The following is a 13,022-nucleotide window of genomic DNA, read 5'->3' on the forward strand; positions in this document are numbered from 1 at the left end:
GGACCTTACATAGCGGAAGTGGTTAAAATGTGCACGTCAAGGCTGGGGGCAAATAATCCAACGTGCATACAAGCAGCTACAGACCTGATCAATTAAAAGCCCATAAAGGCGCTGCAGCATGTGCACATGAAAAGAGCCTTGTAGAAAAAAGCAGCACACAATAGGGAGAGAAAAATAGGAATAATTGCACGTTATTTACATTATCTCCAACAAATTAGTTGTGACATTTTTAAACCTAAGGGCTGAGAGGCCTTGATAAATTAAATGACTGACAGGAAGGACATTTTGCAAGGCACTGCAGGCTACGCATACATTTGTCAGTGCATACAGTACTGCTCTGTGGTTTGTGTGCTTTCTGCCTCAGCCAAATCATTACCCTCAACAACTTCACCTAAAAGGCTGCTCAGTGTCCTGAATAATGTACAATTAGAGCACGATTCAACGCACCCATAAACACGCCCAATAAAACTGGTCAGAAACCTTGTTCCTTCTCTCAGGCTCTAAAGCCGACTGATGAATGCAGCGAGGCAAAATGTCAGATTACCACTATGACAAAGCGTTAGTCATTTTTTTATCACACTAAAAAGCCGGCACAAACCTCAATCAGTTCAGATTAACACAATTATGAATAAGGAAAGAAGATCTGATAAAAAGGGGAAAGAAACTAGAAATCAACTGTGATTATATTGTGTACAACAGTAGCTAGCTACAGGATTCGATTTTTGCCCTTTTTCACACTATGGCGTTACACTGCAATGACAAAAAAATTAATTAACCTCCCTGGCGGTATGATTCAGTCTGGATTTAGGTGCTGAAAGCGGTACAATTATTTTGCAAGGAAATTTGGCGTTTTATATTGTAGTCCTGTAATTCTTTAGGAATAACTCTCTTAAATCTGTTCAAACCAGAGTCTAGCAGACATCCCGGGTATGATAAAGTTTATAATATAATAAAGAAGAATAAAAATGAATCAAGGTAATCAAATCCTAAAACACTGAAAAAAGGGACACTTTTTGGTTGCTATGGACAATCTCCAAATTTCAGGCAGAAAAAAAACTTATTTATAATATAAAAGTGCATGCAGGACACTGCACAGACCACTAGGGACAAAGGGAGTGTGTATTTTTTTTAGACAGTACTGTAATCTACAGTGCTGTGTGTGTTATGAGTGTTTTTACTTTTTTGAATTTGCCGCCGTCCTCCGCTCCCGTGCGCCGTAACGTCGCAGGGAACGGAGCTCGGCGGCACTCGGCATTGTGTGAATCGAGCGGAGGACGGCTCGCAGACACAGCGCAGAGGACATCGCTGGATCCAGGGGACAAGGTAATTAACTCTCACTGTGTCCTCCCTGTATTCAGTGATGCGATCCCGAGTCTGGCTCGGGGTTACAGCTCCTGCTAGTAAAATCCCAACCCGAGCCAGACTCAGATTACAGCTAGTGGGGTTAAGTTGCAAAGGCAGAAGTTTTTTTTTTATCTTAACACATTCCTAGAAATAGGCTTTGGCACTTTAAGAGGCTTGGCCTACCAAAAAAACCAAACACAGGCGCCCATGGCGGTGAGAGACACCCAACCAACCATGAAGGAGTGCACACCCAGTGATACCTGACAAAGCAACCTGTTGTGCCCCAGCCCGTTAGAGACCCCCACCACTAGCTGCTGTTCCCACTAACAGGACACCAAAGGACACCCCCAGGTGCCTACCTGTGTCCAGCTGGTGCCTGCATCTCCCGGAGCCTGGGAAAATGGTAGCTCATCCTCCTCTTGTATCTTCAGTTCTCCTGTGGTGCCCCCACTGGCCACTGCAGCCACTCCACCAGCCAGCCATCCCTTCTCACTGCACTTCTTAGGGGTTAGACGAGCTCCCAGGAGCACAGCAATGATGTCATTCTCTTCCCCCCCCCCCCCCCCAGGAAAAACACGTCAACATCTTCCGGGTCAAGTGGCATTCGGCACACGCCCTCCCCGTCAAGGGGGTGCTTGTCCCAAATCCTCTCTCCTCACCTAGGCTCAGAGGGACAAAGGATCAGGAATACCTCCCGCCCGCTGCCAAGGAGGGTTTGCCTGTGGCTGCACACCCAACCTCCTACACCAACAGAGAGCGCTAAGGGCACGCACACATCATCCCCCACAGCCCAGAGGTTCCTACACCTCTCTCTCTCTTCTCTACACGGTTTAGGAGATATTTGCCGAAAGACAACGGCACGCAGGCGCACTGACCGCACCACTGTCAACGGCGATATGCCGCGAGTGTCGGCTCCCGTGCACATGAGCGGGAGTGACGCCATCACGGCTTCGCCGAATGACAGCGGCGGAGCAGCGAGACCCACCGAGAAGATGGACGCTCCAGACTACAGGGGACAGCGGTGACTTCGCTGGCTCCTGTGTCAGGTAAGTGGCACATAATTGACTACTATGCAATGAATAGTAGTCCATTATGCTTTACCTGTGCAGGGAATCAAAGAGGAAGTAAACTCATCAGGGTTTACTTCCTTTTTAAGTTAACAGAGTAAAGGGTTGAAAATTAAATCTATTTACCTGGCAAGAACACCAAAACACTGTTTGATTCTGTTCCCGATCTGGTGAAGCCTGGCTTTTGCCTGCAGAAATATGAAATGCACAATATAATTATAAGATAAAATATCACAAACTGCTCAAACGTTAAAAAGATCTTAAAGTGGTTTGGTACCTAAAAATGAAAGTTCATGTTATTAAAATCAACAGATAGCATACTTACCTAAAATATTATTTACTTACCTTTTATTTCTGATGTTTCAGCTGACTTCCGGGTTGTCCTCCCGTGGGAGTAGACGTGGCTATCGTCCTCGCAATGGTCCCTGGGAAATTTCCCAAGAATCCATGGGGGACAATGAAAGTTTTTCTTTCCTTGTCACTGCTCTCACTGAGCATGTGCAAGATGGAGCGGAGCATGCTGGGAGCCAGACGTCATCATATACCAGGAAGTAAATGCCTGTGGGCTTCAGACGCCCACAGTTAAAATGGAAAACGCCAGAGCAGGTTTTTATAAGTCATTCTGAGGAAAAGATTTGTCGCGCCGGGGGTCAAATAAACGCCGGACGTGGATGCCAATCGAAGGTAGCACTCGCCCACCAGTAAGACAGGTAAGAAAAAAATAAAAAAAAGAGCGGAATCCCGCTTTAAATCTACCAAATCAAAATTAACTGAAGGGTGATGTGAAGCAGTAATAAACCCATAATCAAAAATATAACATTGCAGTTTATCAATCCTTCGATGTGGTAGCCGCATTAGTTTTTTTTTTTATGGCTTTTCCCTCTGTTTTCACTTGGTGATCTGGCTATTAACACTCTTCCTCTATTATGGTGCCTAACATCCTGGATGAAAGCGCAACTGACACGACTTTGGACATCATTGCTAATCTGGGGGGAGTTGAGTGTTAGATGGCTTAGCAAATTTAAACCCAAAGAAACAAAGCGGGGTTCCACCCTAAAGTGAAACCTCTGCTGATCGGAACCCTCCCCCCCTCCGGTGTCACAATTGGCACCTTTCAGGGGGGAGGGGGGGTGGAGATACCTGTCAAAGACAGGTATTTACACCCACTTCCGGGCATAGACTCCAGTGGGAGTCTACCCCATTTCCTGTCCTGCCGCGCTGTCTGCTGGGACACACACGGGTCTCAGAGACAGCGCGGACAATTCCTATTGCGCTGCGCGACTCGCGCATGCGCAGTAGGGAACCGGGAAGTGAAGCCGATTGGCTTCACTTCCTTATTCCCTCACCTAGAATGGTGGCGGCAGCAGCCGAGGGCCGAGCGGTCGATCGGCCTCGGCATCGCTGGAACCCGGGACAGGTGAGTGTCCATTTATTAAAAGTCAGCAGCTGTAGTATTTATAGCTGCTGGCTTTTATTTTTTTTGTAGGTGGAATCCCTCTTTAAGCCAAACTCCAGCTAACATTTTTTTAAAGCAGTAATAGCAATATTTTTTTTCCTTCTTATGAGAAATATTTTACATACATAAAAGCTCATCACTGTAAGTAGGGTTGCACCAATACCGAGCATTTGCACAAGTACTTTTACTCATACAAGTGCTCCGATGCTTGAGCCGATTTCAATAAAGAATCTAACAGCCACTTCGCCGCCACCCAGGCTATCATTCCCTTTTTATGAAACCTATACAGGGTGAATCGATGCTTGTAACTCCCCCCACCGCCACACTGATAATCCCCGACTGTCAAGTCTTGTCCTCCTCCAGTCCCTCTCCATGTCTTCCGTGCTCCTCCGGTCCCCCTCCATTCCTGATCTGTCAGGATGGAGAGTGGCGGAAGGATACGGTAAATATGTAGTTTACCGGCTCCTTCCTTTTCTGAATGCACAGAGTCAGCGATCACTGACTGTTCATTTATTACTGAGCAGAGTAAAAGGTGTTTACGATGTCTACGTTTATGGAGACAAGCCGTCTCTTGTCCATTCATCTTCAGTGCAGCTAGGGCTGCTGAGAAAGGGAATGGGGAATCTGTGTCCTCAGTCCCTTTCCCTGTCTTCCCTGTTTAGACCTCTAATATCTCACTAAAGCAGCTGCATGTGTACAGACCCATCCAGTTGTAATGAAGAATTTAGTTGGGTGACTCAATCAAAACTGCAGATCCAGCGCTTGTTTTTAACATCCCCTGGCCGCCCATGTAAAATACCCTTAAAGACAGTTACTAACAAAACAAGTTGTCGGCAGACATACAACGTAAGCACACAAATGGCTCCAAAAACTTGCAGATTTCATTACCTCCATCTTTGCTCAATACCTGGCTGATCATACATGCTAAACTCGTGAACATCTAGGTAAGGTTCAAGTCTCCTCTAATTTTCTGTGCATTAACACCACATACCGAGTTTACACTTGTTGTGCCATGAAATATTGGGTTTATCCTATTCTAACCATGGGCTGTAAAATACAGTAACACGTCTAGATTACTTAGGCTCTCCCATTACATTTTTGGTGTTGCTTTTTAGTTTTAAACATCTTGCAAAGGAAACCATTTGTTAAACCTTTAACTGGGAGGGCACGGAATGCTTGCCAGTTTGACTTGCAGAAAGGGACACATGTGTTGTGTAACATTGAAGAAGTGGAGCAGAAAGCTCTTCTAACAGCTCTGACAACAGAACAAGCTTTCAAGCAAAGGCAGTTCATCTTATCCTCGATATACAGCTGTTGTGTCAAGACCTCCAATTCCAGAGCTTCACTTTTACATCTGACAGTACACAAAGTGCTATTAAACCCTTGTTTTTATTAAGCACATTCAGCTGCTGATTTAACTACTTACTACGCATTTATTTTCTCTTACTCTGCCTATGTTGCTGTAAAAGTTGATGCTATGACCGCTGGCCCAGGTTTCCGGTTTCAGGGTGGCTCCTTTCTCTTGCAGCATTCTATGGAGCCACCCTTGCTTGCAGGGATTGGAGCCGAGTCTTCAAAAGCTGCCTGAAGGAACAGAAACAAATCCCCAAAAGCTAGAATGACAAGGCACTGACGGCTCCTCCATCCTTAGCAGCCCCCCCCCCCCCCCCCCATCTAACAGATCGGGTTTAGACTGCATTGTGCACTGGTGACTCAATGGAGAAAGCAGGAGTAAGCAGCATTAAATGTTATAAACTGCAAGTGCTGGGGTAAAAATTCAACAGTACCCCAACAAAGTATTCATACCCCTTGATATTTTCCAGATATGATGTTACAGCCAAAAACGTACATTTTATTGGTGTGGAGTGCATTTGTATTCAGCGCCCGAGACGATACTTTACAGCTGCAAGTCTTTTTGAGGATGTCTCTAACAGCTTTGCACATCTAGAGAGGGACATTTTTGCCCATTCTTTTCAAAATAGCTCAAGCTCTGTCAGATTGGATAGATAGTTTGTGAACAGTCGTTTTCAAGTCTTGCCACAGATTCTCAATTGGATTTAGGTCTGGACTGTGATTGGGCGATTCTAACACATGAATATGCTTTGAGCTAAACAATTCCAATATAGCTGGCTGTATGTTTAGGGTTGTTGTCCTGCTGGAAGGTGAACCTTCGCTCCAGTCTCAAGTTTTTCGCAGACTAACAGGTTTTCTTTTAAGACTGCCCTGTATTTGGCTCCATCCATTTTCCCATCAACTCTGGACAGGTTCTCTGTCCCTGCTGAAAAGCATCCGCACATGATGCTGCCACCACCAAGTTTCACTTTGGGGATGATGCGTTCAGGGTGATGTGCAGTGTTTTCTACCACACATAGTGTTTTGCTTTTAGGCCAAAAAGTAAAATACTGGTCTAATCTAACCTAGCACCTTCTTCCACGTTTGCTGTGTCCCCCACATGGATTCTCACAAACTGCAAACGAGACCTTTTTTTTGGCTTTCAACAACAGCTTTCTTCTTACCACTCTTCCATAAAGGTCAAATTTGTGGAGTGCACGACTAATAGTTTTCCTGTGGACAGATTCACCCATCTGAGATGTGGATCTCTGCTGCACCTCCAGAGTTATTATGGGCCTCTTGGCTGCTTCTCCGATTGTCTTCCTTGCCCAGCTAGTTTAGGTGGACATCCATGTCCTTGTAGGCTTGCCGTTGTGCCACACTATTTCCATTTTCGAATTTCCCATTTTCTAAACTGAAGGCGGCACCGGGTCCTGACGGCCTGGCGGAATCCTACTACAAGACCTTTTTTTGACCTGCTCGCTCCCCAGTTGGTGACTGCACTGAACTCTCTGGTGAAAGGGAATTCCATGCCCCCAGACAACCTTAGAGAATATATTCCCTTGGTCCCCAAGGAAGGCAAGGATCTGGCTCAGTGTAGCAACTATTGGCTGCTGGAATTGCTAAACACTGACCTGAAGTGGTTGGTGAAAGTCTTTGTCAACAGGCCACTTCTGCATATCCCTCAGCTGATACACAGACCAGGCGGGTATTTCTCTCCAAGAAACTTAAGACAATGAGTCCTCAACTTAATCCTTGCAGCCAATACTTCGAAGTGTGCACTTATTCTGCTCTCCACAGATCGAGAAAAAGCATTGGACAGGGTGTCTACTAGAGCTTAATGTGGGCCACCCTGGAACATATTCGCCTTGAGACTTCCATGCTTTGTTGGATTCCCTCTGTGGCTGTGAAAGTCAATGACACCAGCACCGACATCTTCCCCATCTCCAACTAGGTTTGCGAAAGGGGATCCCCCTCTCTTTTTCAGCTTAACTCTGGAACCCTTTCTTTGTTCGATTCATGACAATCCTAATATTCACGTTTTTTGAGTCCTCTACTTGATGCAACCCCCTGCAGTATATTTGATCATAAATTACAGCTGGTGACAAAGCGCACCTTCATTATATTTTTTGAGCTTTCCATCTATTAAAATGTTCTGCCCTTGTTTCAACTTTGGATAGTAAAACATTTTTTATTTTGCCAGTAAATACCTTATACAGCCCACTTCCAGTTTCTTGTCTGGTAAAAGCCTAGGCTTATGACATAATGCACAGCTCTGTCGTGAAAGTTTGCCAGGAAGGGAGAGGGGATAAGTCATAAGAGGGCCAATGAGAGCTGCATAGCTGGAGGTGTGCCTTTGCATGTCTGTGTAAATCCAGAAAGTTAACAGGGAGCAGCTTCAGCTGCCCATAGTAAAAAAAGGGCTGCAAGCCAGACTCAGTGGATGGAGATTTCTGCAGCATATTTGACAAGTACAGAATCACGGTATATATAAAATATGCAAAGTGGTTGGAAGGACGCTTCAGAATGGCAAAGATATTTTTATTACAAATTATGCAAGTAGACTGCTTAAAGTGGGCCTAAGAGTGCTAGATCTTTATTTTTTTAGCACCGTTATTTGTTATTAATTTGATTGGTAATAGCCGCAACAGCATTGGCTAGATTCTTATATAGACAAAGATTGCAATCACCTATTTTATCATTAAGCGAATAAGTGAGGTGGTAGAAATAGTCAAAACAGTTGACGTTCTCTCCAAGCGCTTCTCGGAGACTCGCGGGATTTAAAACCTTATGTCAAAAGGGGATCCCGTATGTCATTTTCTCTCTCAGATTTATGCTTTCTTGATCCACCCTTTGTGCCGTCCTTCCCAACCAAATGGGAATCTGATTTAGGCTTACAACTCACAGCCCAAAAAGCCTCCATCGCCACGAGGGCTCAGGGGACTGGTTACAAAATCTTCACCAGATGGTACAGGGTGTCCCCACCATGCTTCACTGCATCTCTCCCCAGGTCACTAGCTCATGCTGGCGCTGCAGCAAAAATCCAGCCATTTCGGCAAGGATTGACACATTGTTGATACAATTAAACTTACAGCTGTTGACCTGCCGGTGGCTTATCTGCTACACTTGACAGGGCTTCCTTTTCTATTCATCATCCAAGTACTGCCAATGCCTGTATTTCCCTCCAATGGAGACGTTATCTGGCCGACTAAAGCTCTGGTAACCAAAGTACACAAACTACGGGACATTCAAGATCTCAAGGCTATACTAAGCAACATAAAGGAACTGTTCACCAAAACTTAAGAGACTCTGGCATTTTTTTGTATACTAGATGCCTACCACAATAAGATGTCCACAAGTCAGTGGCCCCTCACTAACCCCAGCTTCCCATGTGGGAGAGGAGTATCTATGGCCTTTGTCTTCATCCTCAAACTGGAAGGGATGGTCTACAACTGAACAGCGCAAAAAGCACAGATGAGGGCGATTAATGGGAACATGCAGATAGATAGCTTAGATGTCAATGGAGGCCATGTATTTCCCTAGTCTCAGAGAAACAATTACCACCCTTGCAGATTTCATATGAAATTTAGAAATTTGATGGAGCTTGTCCTAGGAGTTTAAAAGTCAAGAACTGTATGAATACTCCCATTGAGTTTAAACAGGTTTGAAAAGAATCCTTTAAACCTTCATTGAAATAGGTAGCAGCACAACGATTTCCTGGGACAAGAGATGATAAAGGGCTCCTTAACACGGACGTGTCCGTGTACGGAGCCGGCTCTGCTCAGCAGAGGATCTCTCTGTCGATCCCCGCTGAGCAGGAAGAGGACAGGTTCATCTCTGCCCACTGTGCAGGGACAGACCTATCAGAGCGCAGCTCTCCGCTTTGGGGAATCGGATGAGGACGACCGTAGAATCCGTCATCACCCGATCCAATGACGGATGGAAACGTAGGTTTTTCCTCGTTCAGGTCCACTTAAACTGACAGGGGGACCTGAACGGACAGTCCGTGTGAAAGAGGCCTTAGGGCATTCTGGACATCCTATTCTCCTTGGGCAGATATTTGTTGATCTGAGAGAACAAAGTGTAGGGTTTTGAACTCTCTTTTGTAAACCTTTAAAACCACGAGAGAGATGCAATCTAAAAGATGTCCTCCCACTCTTAAAAGGGAGGGGACCCACTCATTGGGATGAGGCCTTTGTGGAAGACTTGATGGGCCCTGTGGCCCTAGTCTTGCACCAAAAGAAAGGTGAATGTAGGTTTTAAAGTTCTGTATCTACCTTTTCCAGGGCAGTTAGACCAGAATCTGGCTCTGGTAGAGGAACGGGTGAAAAGGCATGGTATTTGAGTGCTTGGCTTAGATGGCTATATTAAGGCCATTTTTTTTTTTTTTTTGGTCCAAGGAATTGTGACAGACGCAGAGCATGTTGCTTTTGTCAAATAGGCCGCTGCTTGTGTGACTGAAATAGAGCTAGAATCAGATGCTGAAACTAGTTTTCGAGCCAAATCCTGCTCAAGTGCAAGGCATGGTTTTGTTACTCTGAGGATGAGTGCTATACTAGCCTTCAGCAGAGCGAATTTTCCCTTGTGGTATTGTAGTGGCTTACTTGCACCTGGTCTCAGCCATAACTATTTATGAGAGTAATTACTTATGGGTAGTCACGAAATAGGACACAGATTATAAAGCAAGCATGTCCAGAAGGAGAATGCTAAAACCAGGACACAAGCCATCCTGTAGTGAAAAGGGCAGGAGGAAGCACCCAAGGATCTTAGAGGGGCTAGAAGCAGGTGGAAGAAGCAGTAAAAATGTGTGGGTTGTAGTAGGATGTAAAACACATACACCTGAGCACTAAGGGATTATCAAATTCGAAAAGTTTACACCTTAGTGAATACAATTCATATATTGCTGTGGTGATTAACAGTCTGGAAAATATACAGGGCGACCCTATGCTACCTGCCTATAATGTTGTACTGTGTATAAAGTCAGGGCTTCATCTATCACAGTGAGCATACCCCGAAGTGATCTTCATGGACCGCGATCCACAAGATGAACCCTGGACCTTTAAAGCACCCTGCAGCTGCCTATACGCTATAAGGAGAGACAAATGCAGCTTCCCGTACTCAAAGCAACGTTGCCGCCCTCCCCAGCTGGGGTCCAAGGAAAGCTCCCAAGGTCATGCCGATCCAGATACACTGCTTCTATTTAGGATTTTAGATGGCAATGAGGAGCTGAAAAATATAAAAGGATTAATAAAGCCAAGAGTGATTTTCTTAGTGAAGATTGGCACCTTAGGAGACTGGTAAAAAACTCTGGACTTTGGGGGGTGTCCTTGAAAGCTTTGCCAGTATCTAATCACCGAAAAGGTACGAGACTATAATCCAGGGACTATAAAAATGTTTCCTGCGTCTAGTGCTGCAAGATGTTGTTTGAGCAAGATAGCCCTTTGTTTCATGTCCTATGGACACAACAAAATGTAGAGGACATCGGTACGGGGGGCATTTGCCCTCTTTATTATTGCTGAATAGATTTCTCTGCTAGACTAACTTTCTACCTTTTTAAATATCCTAATCCCTTTCTATATTGGGACAATGAGTACTAGGACAAAGGGTGAATTGCCACAGTGAGGGACACACAGCAGTAAATATCTGAACGTAAAAGCTGAATTATTTTTAGTTGTTTGCCAACACTTTTGAATTTCTAAAGATTGATGTGAAAAGTCAACCTTTTGAACGTACCTCTCCTCTTTCTCCATGTCATCAAAGAGCTGTATCAAAGTTGTTGCAATGTCAAACATTTCCTTGCTAATTGCTGGTTCATCAAATGTCTGAGCTGCAGCATCCAACTAACAGTACAAATAAAAAATTAGTTATATTACAACTACATCACATGAATATCTAGGTAAACATTGAAAAAACACCTGCAAACCCAAGATAAATGATCATCTAGCAAACCTTAACACGCTAACAAACTTCAATCACAGGCTATGAAAAAAGTGGGTAAACAAAGTAGTTTTTGCTAAATGTTAATTGGTGAAAATTGGATTGCGTTCATATTTGCCATTCCAAAATAGCAACTACTGAAACTTACCATCTTAGGTAAAAAGAACCAAGTACATACCGTATATACTCGAGTATAGGCCGACCCGAATATAAGCCGAGGCCCCCAATTTACCCCCAAAAAAACTGGCAAACTTATTGACTCGTGTATAAGCCGAGGGTGAGACATGCCTGTCCATCCCTGTGTGTGTGTCCGTCCATCCCTGTGTGTCCGTCCATCCCTGTGTGTCCGTCCATCCCTGTGTGTCCGTCCATCCCTGTGTGTCCGTCCATCCATCCCTGTGTGTGTGTGTGTCCATCCATCCATCCATCCCTGTGTGTGTGTGTCTCCATCCATCCATCCATCCATCCCTGTGTGTGTGTGTCTCCATCCATCCATCCATCCATCCCTGTGTGTGTGTGTCTCCATCCATCCATCCATCCCTGTGTGTGTGTGTATCCATCCATCCCTGTGTGTGTGTGTGTCTCCATCCATCCATCCATCCGTGTGTGTGTGTCTCCATCCGTGTGTGTGTGTGTGTGTGTGTGTGTGTGTGTGTGTGTGTGTGTGTGTCCAGCCTACCTGCACCTACACCCGCAGCAGATCGCAAAACGCAGTGCGGAAATGAATAGGGTTTGCAGTGTTAGCTGCATGGCAATATAGTGTGAACCAGGGCTGAGGACCCATTCACTTTGGCAGGGAAAAGGGAATAGTTGAGTCGCAGATTTATTCCCGCTGGCCACCCACACAGAGAAGACCATCCAGCAGCCACTTTGCGTCATAGCCACGACAAAAATCCCATCATGTTTAGTGGGCAGTACAGGTGTGTGTGTGTGTGTGTGTGTGTGTGTGTGTGTGTGTGTGTGTGTGTGTGTGTGTGTGTGTGTGTGTGTGTGTGTGTGTGTGTGTGTGTGTGTGTGTGTGTGTGTGTGTCCAGCCTACCTGTGTCCCGAGCCTTTGTCCCGAGCCTCCGTCCCGTGTCGTGCCTTGCCTTCGTCCCGTCCCGTCCCGTGCCGTGCCTTGCCTTGCCTCCGTCCCGTGCCCTCTTCGTCGGCGGCCATTGTAAAATTCAAAAGCCGCGCCTCCTCCTTCGCCTGTGATAGGCGGAACACTGAATTTCACAGCAGCCTGTGTTCCGCCTATCACGGACGTCGTATCATCCTCGTCCGTAGTACGAGGATGAGACGATGCCCGTGATAGGCGGAACACAGGCTGCTGGGAAATTCAGTGTTCCGCCTATCACAGGCGAAGGCGGAGCCGGAGGCGCGGCTTTTGAATCATAGAATGGCCGCTGTCTGTCTGCTCGACACGCTGATCGAGCGGGCAGACAGCGATGACTCGAGTATAAGCCGAGGGGGGCACTTTCAGCCTCAAAAAAGAGGCTGAAAATCTCGGCTTATACTCGAGTATATACGGTATATGCTTGCTGTGCTTTCTGATGCTCTGATCTAACAAATTTCCTGTTTAAAACATACTTTCCATCTTACAAGGAAGCCATGCTGATTGAAAAAATTCTATTCAGAATTCTTAAGATGCATTGTGAGCCATCCATAGAGAAATGTATGTACATTTCTCCAAATTCTTTTAAGGACACAGGCAAATCAGTAGATACCCATCAATGAGTACTGCACCACCTGCAGGAGTAGCGCATGACCTAGAGAGTGAGGGCCCCTTCTAATGACCCAACCCAAATTGATAATTTGACTTAAACATGAAGATATATTTAAAGAATATAGTGCTTTAAAAACTTATATTGCATAATAATATTTGTTCAAGATTTCTCATGTAT

General features: G+C 45.3%; 1 protein-coding gene across 3 annotated transcripts in view; it reads right to left on the minus strand.

Annotated features, from left to right (window-relative positions):
- The window catches only part of TDRD9 (tudor domain containing 9), a 391,054-nt gene that overhangs the window by 205,565 nt on the left and 172,467 nt on the right, over window positions 1-13,022 (minus strand). For all 3 annotated transcript variants that reach the window (XR_013270091.1, XM_077467571.1, XM_077467570.1), the window contains exons 8-9: window positions 10,933-11,039; window positions 2,538-2,599 (exon numbers count right to left, since the gene is read on the minus strand). Coding sequence is in view for 2 of the 3 variants with exons in the window: in XM_077467571.1 (XP_077323697.1) it covers window positions 2,538-2,599; window positions 10,933-11,039 (169 nt within the window). In the remaining variant the exon portion in view is untranslated. The remainder of the gene's footprint in view (window positions 1-2,537; window positions 2,600-10,932; window positions 11,040-13,022) is intronic.

The sequence above is a fragment of the Lithobates pipiens genome, unplaced genomic scaffold (assembly GCF_037356315.1).
Source record: "Lithobates pipiens isolate NorthernLeopardFrog02 unplaced genomic scaffold, aLitPip1_a1.2 Scaffold_57, whole genome shotgun sequence".
Taxonomy (NCBI): Eukaryota; Metazoa; Chordata; class Amphibia; order Anura; family Ranidae; genus Lithobates; species Lithobates pipiens.